Source organism: Cebus imitator, unplaced genomic scaffold (assembly GCF_001604975.1).
Source record: "Cebus imitator isolate Cc_AM_T3 unplaced genomic scaffold, Cebus_imitator-1.0 Scaffold177, whole genome shotgun sequence".
NCBI classification, from domain to species: Eukaryota; Metazoa; Chordata; class Mammalia; order Primates; family Cebidae; genus Cebus; species Cebus imitator.
This window is the reverse complement of record NW_016107492.1, coordinates 1517206-1534431: the sequence shown is the minus strand read 5'-3', so window position 1 is coordinate 1534431 and position 17226 is coordinate 1517206. Positions and strand designations below refer to the sequence as shown.

The 17226-nt window shown below is 41.6% G+C and overlaps 1 protein-coding gene across 1 annotated transcript in view; it reads left to right on the top strand.

The window, feature by feature from the left end:
- The window catches only part of PKD2 (polycystin 2, transient receptor potential cation channel), a 74619-nt gene continuing 57393 nt past the window's right edge, over positions 1-17226 (top strand). The window contains exons 1-2 of the mRNA XM_017545117.2: positions 1-700; positions 12284-12397. Coding sequence (XP_017400606.1) covers positions 100-700; positions 12284-12397 — 715 coding nt within the window. The 5' untranslated portion in view covers positions 1-99. The remainder of the gene's footprint in view (positions 701-12283; positions 12398-17226) is intronic.

The following is a 17226-nucleotide window of genomic DNA, read 5'->3' as shown; positions in this document are numbered from 1 at the left end:
AGGAGGCGGCGGGCCCCGGGAAGAAAGGAACATGGCTCCTGAGGCGCACAGCGCCGAGCGCGGCGCCGCGCACCCGCGCGCAGGGCACCAGTGACCGCGATGGTGAACTCCAGCCGCGTGCAGCCGCAGCAGCCCGGGGACGCCAAGCAGCCGCCCGCGCCCCGCGCGCCGGGCCCGGGCCGGCTGATGGCGGGTGGCGCGGCCGTGGGCGCCAGCCTCGCAGCCCGGGGCGGCCTCCGCGAGCAGCGGGGCCTGGAGATCGAGATGCAGCGCATCCGGCAGGCGGCCGCGCGGGACCCCCCGGCCGGAGCCTCGGCTTCCCCTTCTCCCCCGCTGTCGTCGTGCTCCCGGCAGGCGTGGAGCCGCGATAACCCGGGCTTCGAGGCCGAGGAGGAGGAGGAAGAGGAGGAGGTGGAAGGGGAAGAAGGCGGAATGGTGGTGGAGATGGACGTGGAGTGGCGCCCTGGCAGCCGGAGGTCGGCCGCCTCCTCGGCCGTGAGCTCCGCGGGTGCGCTTAGCCGGGGACTTGGGGGCTACCACGGCGCGGGCCACCCAAGCGGGAGGCGGCACCGGCGAGAGGACCAGGGCCCGCCGTGCCCCAGCCCGACCGGCGGCGGAGACCCGCTGCATCGCCACCTACCCCTGGACGGGCAGCCGCCCCGAGTGGCCTGGGCCGTGAGGCTGGTTCGCGGGCTGCGAGGTAAGAGCGCGTGACCCGCAGCGGCTGATGCACAAACCAGAACGGCCGGCGCCGGCAGGAGCCATCGCCCGCTGCGGCCGCTCCCCGGGCTCCACCTGGCATCCCCTTTGCGTTCCGCCTCCCTGGGAAGCGCATTCCCCACCTCCGCTAATCCTGCCCTATTTCCGGTACCCGGCGCGGAATTCCTCTGCGCTCTCGCTGGTGCACATTTATTGGATACCTCTTTCTTTAGGATATGTCCCTGTATTATTTTTTACTGAAAATAAGTGAAAGCCTAATTAGAGTAAAAGAGTACATGTGAAGTTTTTGTTTTTCTTGTAGGAGAAAAAAAAATGAACATTAATTGTAGTGTAACTGATGGTAGTTGCAACTGCATATTTGCTAACGTCACAAAATATAAAGGAAAATGTTATAGTCACCCGCAGTTTCCTTCTTGCCTGGATGCTCCGGTGTCCCCTTATCCCTGTGTGAAACGGTAACAGTACAGTACATAGTGTTATCCAAGCTGTGAGAGGAGTGTGACAGATTGTCATTGATGAATTTTTTTGGTGATGTGTGTGGTTGTTTTGGGGAGTGGGAGCTGTTGAGAACACTGCAAATAGACTAAAATAGTATCTGTGAAGTCATTTGGCTGTTTGTAATTCTAGACCTTTTTCTAAAAGCAGTTGCAAAGGAAAGGTTACATTGTTTAAAAAAAATTTGAAGTATGTTTTTAAGTAACTAATGTTCTTTGAAATTCCACCAAAATGATGAAGTCACCAGATACCAGCTGATAAATGTGTCTGAGTCCAGTCCGCCCAGCTCTACAAAAGGCAGAAGAGGAATTTTCAAATTTACCAGTGTCCAGTAAAAGGACATGAATTTTCCAGTACAGAGGAAATTCTCATTTTACAAATTTTGAAAGAGGTATCCTTGGAAAAGTGTTGCATTTGCTTTTACCCTCCAAATTATTTTAATCTATATTTTTTAAGAGTTTCTATTCTCAGGTGTTTTGAATTTTTCTTATTCTTCCCCTTCTGTCGGTTTTGAAAATCTTGCACAAAAACAGTCTAAGTGTTGTTATAGCAATGTGATTAAAACCAGGTCGGGCCTACACTCAAATCCCAGTTCCACCACTCATTTGCTGTATGACCTTGAGCAAGTTACATAACCTCTCTGATCCCCCAGTTTTTTGATTTTTTTTTTTTTTTAAAGAGATCATCATAGTGCTTAGCTCTTGACTCGCTGGGAGAATTAAATGCATTAAGATATATAAAATGTATTTGCCATGTTGTTAATTAAATGAGTTAAGATATATAAAACGTATTTGCCATGTTGTTAGTGCTTCAGAAATATAAACATTTTGGTACTTCTTTGGAGGTACTTACGCTAGTTAATATAATTCAAGCATGGTGGGGAACAAAAGATCGTTTTTGGATAACCTGTGTGAGTAGATTAATAAAACACTAATACTTTTTAAGGTTCAAAACTGCATTAATACAAATTGTATATTATTTTACCCCATTTAAAATGTGCATTTAAAAAATGTTAATTAAATAATATTAATACAAATTATATATTATTTTACACCATTTAAAATGTGCATTTAGAAAACATTCACTGAAGTGAGAGAGGTTCTTTTTAAGTTAATAAATAATGGTAAGTTGCATGATCCTTTTAACTCAGTTTAAGTATTTGATAACACACCTAACCTTCTTTGAATAAACCCAATAACAGAATATAGAGAAATATATATAAGTATGCATATAAATTTATTTCTTATATAGAAAAATTTCAGGAAACAAAATGAATAAGCTCAGTCATAAAATTTCTAATCAAACTGTGTCAGTGGTCCGATTTGTAGGAAAGCAGACTCAGGACTCAGGAATTTTTTTTTTTCTTTTTTTAAGAGACAGGGTCTCACTCTGTCACCCAGGAGTGCAGGGAAGCAAACATAGCTCACGGCAGCCTCAAACTCCTGGGCTCAAGCTGCCCTCCCACCTCAGCTTCCCAAGTAGTTGGGATTACAGGTGCAAGCTGCTGCTCCCAGCTGAAAAGTTTTAATTATATAAAATTTTAAAATAAATTGGTATTACTTTCTTTTATGAAGAAATATAGTTGATATTCTTGTCACTTATTAAATAAGCAACATTTGTTAAATATTTAGCACCTATTGTGAAGATAGCACTGCTTGCTGCTATGAAGAAATAAACTAGAATAGCATATCACTGTTTTCATATGGTTGAAAACCCAGAAATGTAAAATAAATAGCCATGAATGGGTTGAGATTTTTCACCCCGCTTTGGATACTAATGACAGCAATCTTATATGCACTATGTAAGCAGTGCCCTAAGATCAGAACAGAAAGTAACTTGCAATTTTTAAAGGAAGGAGAAGTTACTGAAGTTTGGAATGGTCAGAAGTTTCCCTGGAAGTCTCTTGCCTTTATGACTTTACACAACTCACTCAAACCACCTGGGCCTCAGCTCCTCATTTATAAAATGGAGGAGTTGAACCTGATCTCCAAGGTCCTTTCTAGCTTCACCATGCTCTGGTTTATTGTTTAATGACATGAATCCAGGATAGATAACAAATGGTCATTTTTTTGCTCCTTCTACAGTAGATAGATCTATCTTCTTAGCAGAAGAAAAATAGTAAAAAAAATATGTTTGAGGCCTGTTTGCAGGATGCATTGTGTCTGTCAAGGAATTAAGAATGTATACCTAGATATTAGGAAGGAGTTGAAAGTTTCTGAGCAGGAAAAGAACTTGCTGAAAGGAAACTGAGTGAACAGCATGAGGTACAGAAGACAAGAAGACCCACAGGAGGCAGCCACTAAGGAGGTGAAGAGGACCTGGACCAAAGGAAGCCAAGGAAGACTGAAAGATTTAAAGATGGTGCCCAGACTTAAAAGTATCATCAAGTATTTTTTACTCTTTTCTTAGCAAACTCTTTTTAATACAAAGATAAAATGTGGTACTCTGAGTCATCAAATTTTCTGAATTTCAGAAGTTGAATGTTTTTGTGAATGCATCAACCTGTTAAAGTCAGTTCCTATTTGTTATTTTAGGCATATATTCTTGGGCTTTTTTTTTTTTTTTTTTTTGCCTAGAGAAATTATGAAGTACTTGCTGTACAAGTCAGGGTGGACTAACCTGCCAAAACAGATACCTCCCTCCCTTTCAGTACCCTGAAGAATAATAAGTTAATTTCTTGCTCATGCAACATTTCAGAGGGTATTTCAGGTTAGCAGCAGCTTTCTTCCATGTGGTGATTAAGGGATCCAGGCTGCTTCTTCCCTCCTGTCTCTCCCAGGGCCCAGTCATTGCCTCCGTGGTCAAGGCTTAACAGCCACGTGCAGGTTCTGGTGAAGACTGTGAAGAGGGCTTGCCACTGCTGTTTGCTTAAATGCCTCATCCTATAAATGGCCCGCATCACTTTCACTCATGACCCATTGGCAGAGTTCTTAATTATTTAGCCACAGATATCTACAAGGGAGGCTGGAAAACATAATGCAGCCATGTGCCCAGGAGGGAAAAAATGAATTTCAGCAGGTGGTTAGCAATGGCCTCATTAGTGCTTGGGCTCAAATGAAATAGTAAGTCTACCCTTATTTCTCCTAAAATAATTGGATCTTGACATTGAAATTGGTGTGCTGATTATATTTAATAAGTGACTTCCAATGCAGAATTATTCACTATTTTATTTTGCCACAGTTTATGTAATTTTTATTTTTTCTGGCTTCCCTTTTGATGTCTAAAGGGAAGCATAATTAGTTATTGGAAAGCTTATTAAGACTTAAAAGAGATTTGAACTTGGTTTTGGTTGATGCTACCACATAGAACTGCAAACACCCAACTCACTGCTCTTACTTTCTGCTCATGATAGTCTATACACAGTGACTGATGAATTTAGCCTGTCTTAAGGCTTCAGAATTTAGTCTGATGTCACCACCAGCAGAGAATTATCCTAAATTACAGGGCAGTTGTGCCCCTCGGGATATTTGGCAATCTCTGGAGACATTTCTGCTTGTTATACCTGGGGGAATGCCCCTGGCATCTCCTGGGTTGAGGTTAAGGATGCTACTAAGCTATAGTGCACAGGACAGCCCCCCCCCCACAAACACACACATGCACACTACAAAGCAGTCTTCCACCCAAATTGCCAGGAGTGAGGACGTTGAGAAACCCTGCCCTAGACTATTAAATTCAATAAGAAATAATGGTTTATTGCTCACTGTGTGCCAAGCACTGTGTTAAACTCCTTATATGCATAGTTTCATTTTTATCCTCACAACAACCTGTGAAGAAAGAACTATCATCTGTCACCATTTTACTGTTGAGGGCACTAAGCCTTCTAAAGGTTAAATGACTTGCCCAGGGCCACAACTATTAGATGTTGCAGTCAGGATTTAATTCCAGGCACTTTGTGTTCAAAGTGTTTCTCATCCACTATGCTATATGCCAGCAGTGCCCAAATTTAACTTTAGCCAACAATTTTCTGCATCTCTTTAGCTTATGAACATTTATTCACTAGGACATGCAGGGTAAATCATACTAACACAGTCCATGTATCCAGAATTCTAATTGATCTAGGGAGTGGAAGAGCCTGCCTCTCTGTTTTTCTTTTTTTTGATTGGGATAAAATATACATAACATAAAATTAGCCATTTAACCATTTTAAATATATAATTCACTGGCATTAAGTAGATTTATTATATTAAGTAAATGGAATTAACACTTATGATTTATTTCCAGAACTTTATCATCCCAAATAGAAACTCTGTATTCATTAAACAGTTTAACTCCCCATTTTCCCATTCCCCTTCCCCAGTCCGCAGTAACCTCCATCCTACTTTCTCTCTCTGTGTCTCCCTATTCTAGCTACCTGATACAGGTGAAATCAGACCATGTTTGATCTTTTGTGTTTGGCTTATTCACTTAGCATATTTTCAAGGTTTATCCATGAGTGCAAACTTCCTTCCTTTTTATGACTGAATAGTATTTCAGTGTGTGTGTGAAATGCTGTTCATTGTGTGCACATACACAGTGAAATACTAAGTCATAAAAAGCAAGTTTGCACACATATGCACACACATTACATTCTTTTATCCGTTCATCAGTTCATGGGCATTTGCGTTTTTTTCTACCTTTTGACTGTCGTGACTTTCCCTTTATTTTTAATCTGAACTTTACCCCATCACTTCCTCTTTTTTCTTTTTTATTTGTACCATAATTTTGAACAAACAGACTTTGTATTTTCATTACTCTGGGAATTTTTTGAGGGAGACTTGCTACCTTTTGGGGCTGTGATTAGGTCGTGCCAGTAACAGAATTCGTGCAATCAAAAACATTTGTGGGACTTTCCTTTATGATAGGTATGAGGAATGCAGAGATGAATAATATAAGGTCTTGACTTTCAAGAAGTCCACAGTTTAGTAGGGGAAACAGACGGGTAAGTAAGTAATTGCAATGCCAGATCCCAGGTATGGGAAGAGTCCAATAAAGAGAGGATAAGGCTAGGCATGGCAGCTCATGCCTGTAGTCAGAAGGATGAGACGGGAGGATCACTTAAGCCCAGGAGTTCAAGGCTACCCTGCAGAACATACTGAGTGGCAAGAAATACAAAAATTAGCCAGGCAGGGTGGTGTGCGCCTGTAGTCCCAGCTATTTGGGAGGCTGAGGTGGGAGAATCACCTGAGCCTGGAAGGTTGAGGCTGCAGTGAGTTGTGATCATGCCACTGCACTCCAGCCTGGATGACAGAGTGAGAGCCTATATCAAAAAAAAAAAAAAAAAAAAGGGAGAGAGAGAGAGAGGATCAGATCTACCTCAGGAGGTCAGAGAAGGCTTCCAGAGGGAGTAAAACTTGAGCTACATTTTGAAGAATGAGGGGGGAATACAAGGAGGAAAACATGATAGGAACAAGACCAAGCAAACCTGTAACTTCTGCTATGGAATGGGTACACTTTCCTGTAGACAGTTGGAGCCAGTGTGGGCTTCTAGCTTAGGGAGCTGATACGATCACATGTCAATCTGAAGATGACTCTTGAAACAATGTAGAGGATAGAGTGAGGTGGATAGACTGGTGGCTGACAGACTAAGGAGAGGGCTAACGAAGAGGAGGAGGGGTGACGAGGGCTACAACCAAGGCGTATGAGCTGGGATAGAAAGAAGCTAGATTGAAGGGAGACAAAAACCATCAGAATGGTGGATGCAACTCCATGGGAGGGATAAAAAGAAGGCCTATTCTGGGTGAAACCAAATTTGTGGCATGGTGCCAGTAGATTTCCAGAGAAAGAAAAACACATTTTTGGGGAGGTGAGTGTGAGCTGTCTGGAAGATATGCAGGCAGAACTACGGGTTAACCGTAGCATATACTTGTCTGCACCTCAGGAGATGGCTGATTAAGAATTCAAGATTCAGGCCAGGCACGGTGGCACGTGCCTTTAATCCCAGCTACTCAAGAGGCGGAGGCGAGAGGATTGCTGAGCCCAGGAGTCGGAGACCAGCCTGGGCAACATAGTAAGACACTTGTCTCAAAAAAAAAAAAAATTCAAGATTCGGGAGTCGATAACTATTTACGATAGAACTGACTATTCTATAGAAAATGGACAAATGTAAATAAGCCACTTCCCTGTCTAAAGGTGTCCCTGAAATCCAAATGAATACTGGGAAGGATTGTATTCATCCTTCTACACAAGGCTCACGTGTGTCTTAGCACAAAAAGAGGATTCTTTTATAATATAAATACATTGAGAATTTGGTCAGGCTATTGCAATGAACTGATAGTTCATATGGATTTGCATCTTTATACCACTCTGAAATCTGGACCAACTGGGCCTCCAAAAGGACATTTTGCAGATTTGGGCTTGTTTCTGAAGCTATGGACAGGCCCCTTCCAAGCACTAAGTGCTTCACAAACAATATTTCTAATTCCCAGGACAACCCCCCAAAAAGGCACTTTTACTCCATTTTTAGATGAGGAAGTGGAGGCTCCTGATGTTAGGTAAGCTTTCCCAGCTCCCAAGTGGTTAAGGCCTCAATTTAATGTAATTTCGCTCCAAAGCCCGATGTTGCACCATGCCTTAATAATAGGCCATGTGGGCTTCATGTATTTCAGACGGGACAGGTTAGTGTAAGGCAAAAGATTCGTAATGAACCTTTTAACCATGGAACTGAAATATTTACAGTTGAAATGATACAATAGCTGGAATTAATTCCAAAATAAGTGGGGCTGTCCTGGTCCATGGCCTGTTGGGAACCGGGCCGCACAGCAGGAGATGAGCAGCAGGCTAGCGAGTATTATCGCCTGAGCTCCGCAGCCTCTCCGATCAGCCGTGGCATCAGATGGCGGGGATGAGGTGAACTAGGATTGGCCTTGAGTTGATATTGTTGGATCTAGGTGATAGATTTGTCACTATATCATCCCGTCTTTGTGATATTTCTGATATTTTCTAAAATAAAAAGATTTTTGTTTGTTGGTTTGTTTGTTTTTAGATTGAGTTTCACCCTTGTTGCCCAGGCTGGAATGCAGTGGCATGATCTCAGTTCACCGCAACCTCCACCTCCCAGGTTCAAATGATTGTCCTGCCTCAGCTTCCCAAGTAGCTGAAGTTATAGGCATACACCACCACACCTGGCTAATTTTGTATTTTTAATAGAGATAGAGTTTCACCATATTGGTCAGGCTGGTCTCCAACTCTTGACCTCAGGTGATCCACCTGCCTCTGCCTTTCACAGTGCTGGGATTACAGGTGTGAGCCACTGCACCCAGCCAATAAAAAGTTTTTGAAAAACGATTTGGATAAAATAGTTGGGGAAATGGCATTTTTGTTGAAAGCCAACTATTATGTTTGGAATATCTTTTGTTTGGAGTTCTCCATTACAGAGTTCCCCAATGTTCATATTAAGAAGTAACACTGTGCAGAGGAATGCATTGTTTAGATTAGCATTCACCGACCTTTTTGGCACCAGGAACCAGTTTCGTGGAAGACAATTTTTCCACAGATCTGGGGTGGAAAGTGTTTCAGGCTAAAAGGGTTCCACCTCAGATTATCAGGCATTAGATTCTTGTAAGGAGTAGGCAACCTAAATTCCTCACATGTGCAGTTCACAGTAGGGTTCTTACTCCTATGAGAATCTGATGCCACCGCTGATCTGACAGGAGGCTGAGTTCAGGAGGTAATGCTCGCTAGCCTGCGGCTCACCTCCTGCTGTATGGCCCAGTTCCTAACAGGCCATGGACCAGTACCCATTTGTAATCTGGGGACTGGGGACCCCTGCTTTAGATCATGTACTCTGGCTTTGCGTTCTGGCATTGGCTAAGCACCCTCTTAAAGGAAGTTGGGTCAATACTCTCATTCTGTGTTTTTCCTGACAGCTGGAAACATTGAATCCCTGCAATGCTGGGAAGTTACTCCAACCACAACTAGAATAGTTGTCGGAAAGACAACAGTTGATTTTGAAGAATGTCACTGATTTGGACGATTCCATCCTTAACCATTCTTATCCTATCGGCTCCACCAAACATGAAGAGTAGTTGGCTGCAGGACAGCTATTTTCCCTACTTGTAGATGCAGCTATTTCTCACCCATCAAGACATAAAAGGTTCCTGTACCCTAAGATTGATTCTACATACACACCCAATGGGAAAACAGGATGAAAATTTTAAAGCAGTAAATACTTGAGGAAGTAGACAGAGTAATTTAGAAAAAGAAAATATATAGGGCCAAGCACAGTGGCTCACACCTGTAATCCCAGCACTTTGGGAGGCCGAGGTGGGAGGATCACTTGAGCCCAGGAGTTTGAGGCTACCTAGACAATGTAGTGAGACTCCCACCTCTACAAAAAATTAAAGAATTAGTTGGGCTTGGTAGTATGCACCTGTTGTCCAAGCTACTCAGGAGGCTGAGCTGAGGCAGGAGGATTTCTTGAGCCCAGGTGGTCGAGGCTGCAGTGGGCCATGCTTGCACCAGTGTACTCCAGCCTGGGTGATAAGAAGTAACACTGTGCAGAGGAATGCATTGTTTAGATCAGCATTCACCAACATTTTTGGCACCAGGAACCAGTTTCATGGAAGACAATTTTTCCACAGATCTGGGGTGGGAAGTGTTTCAGGCTAAAGTGTTCCAGAAAGAAAAGAAAAAGAATATATGATATATATCATATAAAAATATACATAAGGGAGGCTGAGTGCAGTGGCATGCCTGTAATCCCATCACTTTGGGGGACTGAAGCAGGAGAACCGCTTGAGGCCAAGAGTTCAAGACCAGCCTGAGCAACATATTGAGACCTCATCTCTGCAAAAACTCAAAAAATGAGGCAGGAAGATGGCTTAAGCCCAGGAGGTCAAGGCTGCAGTAAGCTGTCATCACACTACTACACTCTAGTCTGGGTAACACAGAGAGACCCTGCCTCAAAGTAAATTAATTCATACATACATATGTATGGAGACTTGTTTCTTTCCATTTGAAATGTTTCATTCAAAGGCTAGAATTAAATTGCCATAGGCCATTGCAAGTTTAGCTTGAATAAATTATTAATATTTTTTGAGATGGAGTCTCGCTCTATCACCCAGGCTGGAGTGCAGTGGCGTGGTCTTGGCTCACTGCAACCTCTTCCTTCTGAGTTCAAGCAATTCTCCTGCCTCAACCTCCCATGTAGCTGGGATTACAGGCACCCACTGTTACACCCGGCTAAGTTTTGTGTTTTTAGTAGAGACAGGGTTTCACCATGTGGGCCAGGCTGGTCCCAAACTCCTGACCTCAGGTGATCTGCCCACCTCATGCCTATAATCCCTCCCAAAGTGCTGGGATTACAGGCATGAGCCACCGCACCTAGCCTACCTTGAAAATTTGATAGGAGTTTGTTTTTTCTATTTATAGGCCAAGAAATACCATGTATAAATATTAAGAATCATGGGCGTTCCTTAGTGCCTAGTTGTTTATAAACCATGGGAAAGAATGAAATCATTGACCAAGTGAGGCAGGGCAACAGTCTTCCCTGGGAATAAAGAGACTAGCATTCTCTACTGACATACATTTTAGGCCTGCTCTCCAAAAGAAATCTACCCAAATAAGTGGTGTGTTTGTGTCCAGGGCTCCCAAGCCTAACCTGTGGCTGCCTCTGTGTTATTCTAAGTTATAATTTTCCGTGCCATCTAAATTTATAATAATTCTTTAATATGACAGTGTTTCAGTGAACAAACATTCTGCTTGCTGCATTTCTTCTGAGTGAGTAATTCCCTGACAACTACCAGATCTTGGCAGAAGCAAACCTGGTCATAACTTATGCTCCACTCTCAGTGTGGTGAAACCTATGATGCGTAACACAGTGTTTTTGAATTCAGTGCTGATTTTCCTAAAGGACATTTGGGAGGAAAAAAGAAAAGGAAAGGAAATATCCAAATTCAGGAATAGAACTTACATATTGTTATAAGACTTAAAAAATACATGAACACAAATGATGAACTCATTTATTTGAAGTAAAAGACCTTATGCTATTTTTCCCATTTCTCTGTGTGGCTTGACTGTGGCGAAAGTCGCTTTGTGAGTTCCCATTATTGAAGCAGTTAAGGTCTGTGGAATCAAAGCGTGAGACAGCATGCAGGGGCCAGGTTGGTTTCCATGTCACAGCCAATCTAATCTAACTGAAAGGATGGAGAGGTTTGTCTTTTTTGGATAACGTTAAGATTCTTCCAAGTAACCAGCAATGTGACTTTACCACACTGTTCATTAACAGGGGTTTGGATGGCCACCATGTCTGCTGCTGGCTGAGTCCAAAACTGCGGTCACCTTCTCCAGCAAGCTCATGCAGGGTTACATCATCTTCACTCAGCCAGCCCAATGCTTTTTCCATCTGCTAAAATATAGAACATGGTTGCCAATTCTACTCTTTCTACAAAGAGAGACAGGGAACATAGATGAGTTGCTGCTTTTAAAGATTGTATGTTAATTGGTATTTTAAAAACCTGTTAAACTAAGCACGCCTAGTGTGGGCAGTTACAGTCACCATGGTGTTTTTTTAATAGGACAGTTTCTGCTCTTACGCAGCAGAGCTTTTGTGCCAGTGGGTTAGAAGCATAACATGTTTCTATATTGAAATGATTCTCCAGCCAGGACTTCTTTTCATCAGGGGTGACCTAAAAGGTATTATGTGCAATATAGTTACATCATGTTCTTAACTGGGTTTAGTAGTAGGATAATTACAAGGTTGTGTCCACGTCAAATAGGAAGAACTGGCAAGTTTTGCACAATTATTTAACTCCTCTGTTAGGCCTTCCGTACTTCCTGTTCTCTTTTTAAAATTTTGCTAAGATATTGCTAATGGGTTTGGAAGCTTATAAAATGATCAGGATTCTTGCCTTATGTTTTGCATGTTGGGGTAACAGTGGACCTAGATGTATTCGTAAGTAAAAGGTGGACCTACAAAACCAGTTTCTTAGTTGCTTTCAAAATGTGCTAAGAAAAAATAAAATAAAAATAGGAGAATCTCCTTTATAGGTGATTCTGTTTAGTTTGTGCTTTTTTTGTTGTTCCTTTTTGCCATTTACGAGATTTCTTAAATAAAATGATATCTTTTCTTTTTTTCATTATTATCTTAAAGGTCTCTGGGGAACAAGACTCATGGAGGAAAGCAGCACTAACCGAGAGAAATACCTTAAAAGTGTTTTACGGGAACTGGTCACATACCTCCTTTTTCTCATAGTCTTGTGCATCTGTAAGTAGAATATTTCCTTCCACTAATGGAAAAGTTTTGAAAAGACTTGACCTATCCGAATCATAATTAAAAAGAGTTGCACCAGAGGAGCAACTTAGAAGTTACTTCCTTACCTTTGTATTTAATTCTAAGTTTTTTAATTTAGGTATTTGTTTATTGACTATCTTCCTGTAGTAGAATGCAAGCTTTATAAGAGAAGGGATGTGATTTGTTCTCTGCTGTACCCCCATTTCCCAAAACTGGGGATGGCAACGGAAGGTTCTGAAAAATGTACAAGAAAGAATTTGATCAAGTGCTCAGTGACTGTGGACTTGCCATTAACACAGGAAGGGAAAGTCAAAGAGTTCAATTCCAATTTAGAATTTGGTCAAGTTCTCTTCTGCAATCTGGCAAACATTAATTAAAAATCAGCATTATCTGACCAGCCAGTTCATTGTCAGTGGTGACAGTTTTCACTGTGAGATACATGTGGCAACTTGCCAGACACCACAAAACCAAGTTAGAGGATATTTGTCTTAGATTTCTTAACAGTGAATGCAGCGTCACTATTATTACAGTGTCATCATTATTGTCATACTGTTATATCAGTTAACATAAAGTCTGCATAAAAATTATTTCCAGAAAAATGGCTTTCCAAATTTGACTTTCAGGAAAAACAAATAATGCCACTCATACTGCTTTTATTGGCTTTTATATGTAAAAGTCCCCTTCTTTTGGATTTGGATATGTTGTGTCAATGCATTATTTTAATTCATTATTTCTTCTCAATCTTTAATAATTGCTGGCCTTTTACTCCACAAGAAACTTGCTATAGACTCATGTCTTTCCTCTTCTTCCCTTCTTTCAGCTTGTCCTCCCATCCTCTGGTAGGGGGAGAGGAGGGACGCCTGAGCTAGACTAGTCATAGGAAACATTTGTCTCAAAGTCCAGAAAGCCACAGGTGATGGATTTGTCCTCTGAATCCAAGGGTGTTGGATGATGGATTTCTGTCATGTCCTTATCGCAAGAACAGATAAGGAAGCAGATTTATGACCCCAGAGCCTCCTACCAAACTCCTCTGAGAAGAGTTCCTTTTTTAAAAAAATTAGAGACAGGGTCTTGATCTGTTTCCCAGGCCAGAGTGCAGTGCCGCAATCATAGCTCACTGCAGCTTTGAACTCTTAGACTTGAGTAATCCTCCCACCTCAGTCACCCAAGTAGCTAGGACTACAGCTGCACACCACCATGCCCAGCTAACTTTTAAAACATTTTTGTAGAGGTAAAGTCTTACTTTGCTGCCTATACCGGTTTCCAACTCCTAGCTTCAAGTGATCATCCTGCCTCAGCCTCCCAAAGTGCTGGGATTATAGGCATGAGCCACTGCATCCAGCCTGGATGTGACATTTTTATGATTTAAATTGTTAAGAGTTTAGAAACTGAGATTGAGTTTGCTGCCTGCATTAAAATGGTGCTTAAATATTAAACTGCAGTGGCCTTGAATATTAACAAGTTGATTAGAATTATTAAGTTCTTCTCAGTCATTACATATACAGACAAATTTCTTATGTAAAATAGAAGGTAACTCCTCTACATAAGTCTAGAATTTCAGCAGTCCCTAAAAGTGACTGAGCATTAGAATCACTCAGTGATTTTAGAATATATATGTGGTTTTCCTAGATCTCCTAACAGAGTCTCTAAAATATAACCTAGAGAAACGAGTTTTCAGATGCCGTGAAAGTAAGCCAGAGAAGTAAGCTAAAGACAGAGAGTGTTAGGAAACGTGCCTAAAGTCATATAATGAATTGCTTTTCTTGTTTGAGAATATTGTTGCTTTTTGTTCTTTTTCACATGAATCACATTTTATTTCTTATATGAGTAGCTATATATTTAAAATTTTTACTTTCGGAATATTGTAGAATCTCTGGTTAAGAAGGTAACTTAATAATCATATGGTCTGACCTTACTGGATGCTAAAATCCTCTTTAAAACATCCGTCTCAGATGGTTACTCACCCTGCCTCTGATTGAACAAGAGTCCCCGATTAAGGGACTTACTTCTTTGAAATAGTTCCTTTCATTTTTCTACAGCTATGTTAGAAAGTTTTTCCTTCAGTGAAACCAGAATCTATCTCTTGTAACTTCCACCCAGTTGCACCCTCCAAGCCTATGTATACCAAGTATCTTTTCTATGCTGCTTTTCCAGTTCAGCTCTTCGGAGGTTGGGAGACAGATACCTAATGTCCCTTAAGACTTCTCCAGGTTAAGCCTTTCCAGTTCATCCAACTGTTGATTATGTGATTGGAGACACAAGTTTGAGTAACTCCCTTGATGGGAAGTCCCTCTGGTGCATGTTCTGTTCATCAAAGTCCCTAAGAAAGCACACGAGCCTCTCTGTGGTGAGTGGGACCATGAGATTCCTCAGTCAGACACTACACTGTGGCTTCTGCAACCTACCATGGCCAGACTCATGAGGCTGTCTCATCATATAAATGATTCCTTGGTCTCTTCACAAAAACGGGGAAGCACTGTGTCCCCCAGCTGTATGTGAGCTAGTCTGGGATCATAGTGGAGGACTTCTCTTTCAACCCTGTTAAATTTCATCTCGTTAGGATTTCCCTATTTTTCAATTGTGTTGAAATTATCTTGGATCTGGATTCATTCATCTCACATCAGCTACTCCCTGAAGCCTCACAGTACCAGCAGAGTTATTATCTTTATCCATATCCTTGTAAATTTTGAAACCAAGAAATATTAGTCTAAGAACATCAGTTCATTAATCAAGGCTCTGATTGGAGTTCACTTCATTATATTATCACTTCATTATATTATCTTCCAGCTCAGAGTGTTCATAAACAAGATGATAGGAAAGACTTTTCCAAATCCTTGTCTGAGTAATTCCACCATTCTTCTGATCTGTGAGCTGTTGACCAGATTAAAAAGGAAGTGGGAATAACCAGGCAAGATTTACTCCTAGCAAAGCCTTACAGGTTTCTAGTGATTGAGTCCTTTCCCTATTGCTTACAGGCCATCTTTTTAATTACTAGTTTTAAAATCTTGCCAGCAACATCAATATTAAGTGACCAAGAATATCAAATTCATTACTCTGTATGTAAATGAGATAGTGTACTTACCTCTGTGCCTTGGGTATTAGGCTGTTCTTGCATTGCTATAAATACTTGAGTCTGAGTAATTTATAAGAAATGAGGTTTGGCCAGGCACTTTGGCTCATGCCTGTAATCCCAGCACTTTGGCAGGCTGAAGCATGTGTATCTCTAGAGCCAGAAGTTCAAACCTAGCCTGAATTACAAGGCAAAATACCCTCTCTACAAAAGATACCAAAATTAGCTGGGCATGGTGGCATGCATCTGTAGTCCCAGCTGCCCAGGAGGCTGAGGTGGAAGGACTGTTTGAAGCTGGGAGTCAGTGATTGCAGTGAGCCATGATTGCACCACTGCACTCCATCCAGCCTGGGCAACAGAGCAGGAACCTGTCTCAAAAAAAAAAAAAAAAAAAAAAAAAAACAGAGAGAGAAAAGAAAAGAGGTCTAATTGGCTCATGGTTCTGCAGGCTGTATAGGAAGCGTAGCTCCAGCATCTGCTTCTGGGGAGGACTCAAGGAGCTGTTCCTCATGGTGGAAGGTGAAGCAGGAGCTAGCACATCATGTGATAAATGCAGAAGCAAGATAGAGTGGGGCCTGGAAGGAGCCACACACTTTTAAATGACCAGATTTCATGAGAACTCACTCACCATCTCAAGGACAGTACCAAGAGGATGGTACTAAATTATTCATGAGATATCCACCCCCATGATCTGATCACCTCACACCAGGCCCCATCTTCAGCATTGGAGATTATGTTTCAACATGAGATTTGGATGGGGACAACATCCAAACGGTATCAGCTTGCACAGTAGGTAGGGTTTTGGCAAGCAGTTTGACATCGTAAGAAAAATACAGATATTTTTTGCATCAAAGAAACTTAAGTTCAAATCCCAGCTCCACCACTGACATGATAGGGAAATGCGGGCAAGTTAATTAACCTTTCTAAGCCTTGATTTCCTCATTCCTAAAACATGTATTTGGAAATACCGTTGTGAAAATTAGAAATAATATATGAAAAGATCCTAGGATGCTGTCTGTCATACAGTAGTAGTATTAAGAAGTTATTCTTGCTAAAGATTGTTGAGAATGGCAGAATTATCTCAGTTAGTTCTAAGAGCTAGTTTCTAATCGTTTGAGCACAGACTCAGATTTATTTGGAGCAGCTAACTGCTCGCCAAGAGCTTATTTTCCATCTTACCAATGAAAGTTTTGTTCCTGTCTTTTACAAATAAGTCTACTTAACCAAGAGAACAGAAATGACATGAGAATTAGGTAATCCCACTTTCTCTGTAATTCAGGATTTATTCTTACTTGAAACCTGAGAGTTGCTATGAATTCACCATTAAAATACTTATTAATATACATGGGTTACTGTTATAAATAGCAATAGTATTGCTATTCTGTGAGTTAGGTGTTGAAGTTAAAGAAAGGAATAAAGAATATTTAGAAGATCTTTGAAAACAATGGCTGGTCATGGTGGCTCATGCCTATAATCTCAGCACTTTGGGAGGCCAAGGCAGGTAGATCACTTGAGGTCAGAAGTTCGAGACCATCCTGGGGAACGTGACAAGGTCTCATTTCTACAAAATATGCAAAAATTAGCTGGGCATGGTGGCATACACCTGTAATTCCAGCTACTCAGGAGGCTGGAGCATGAGAATCACTTGAACCCAGGAAGCAGAGATTGTAATGAGCCAAGATTGCACCACTGCACTCTAGCCTGGGCAATAGAGTGAGACTCTGTCTCAAAA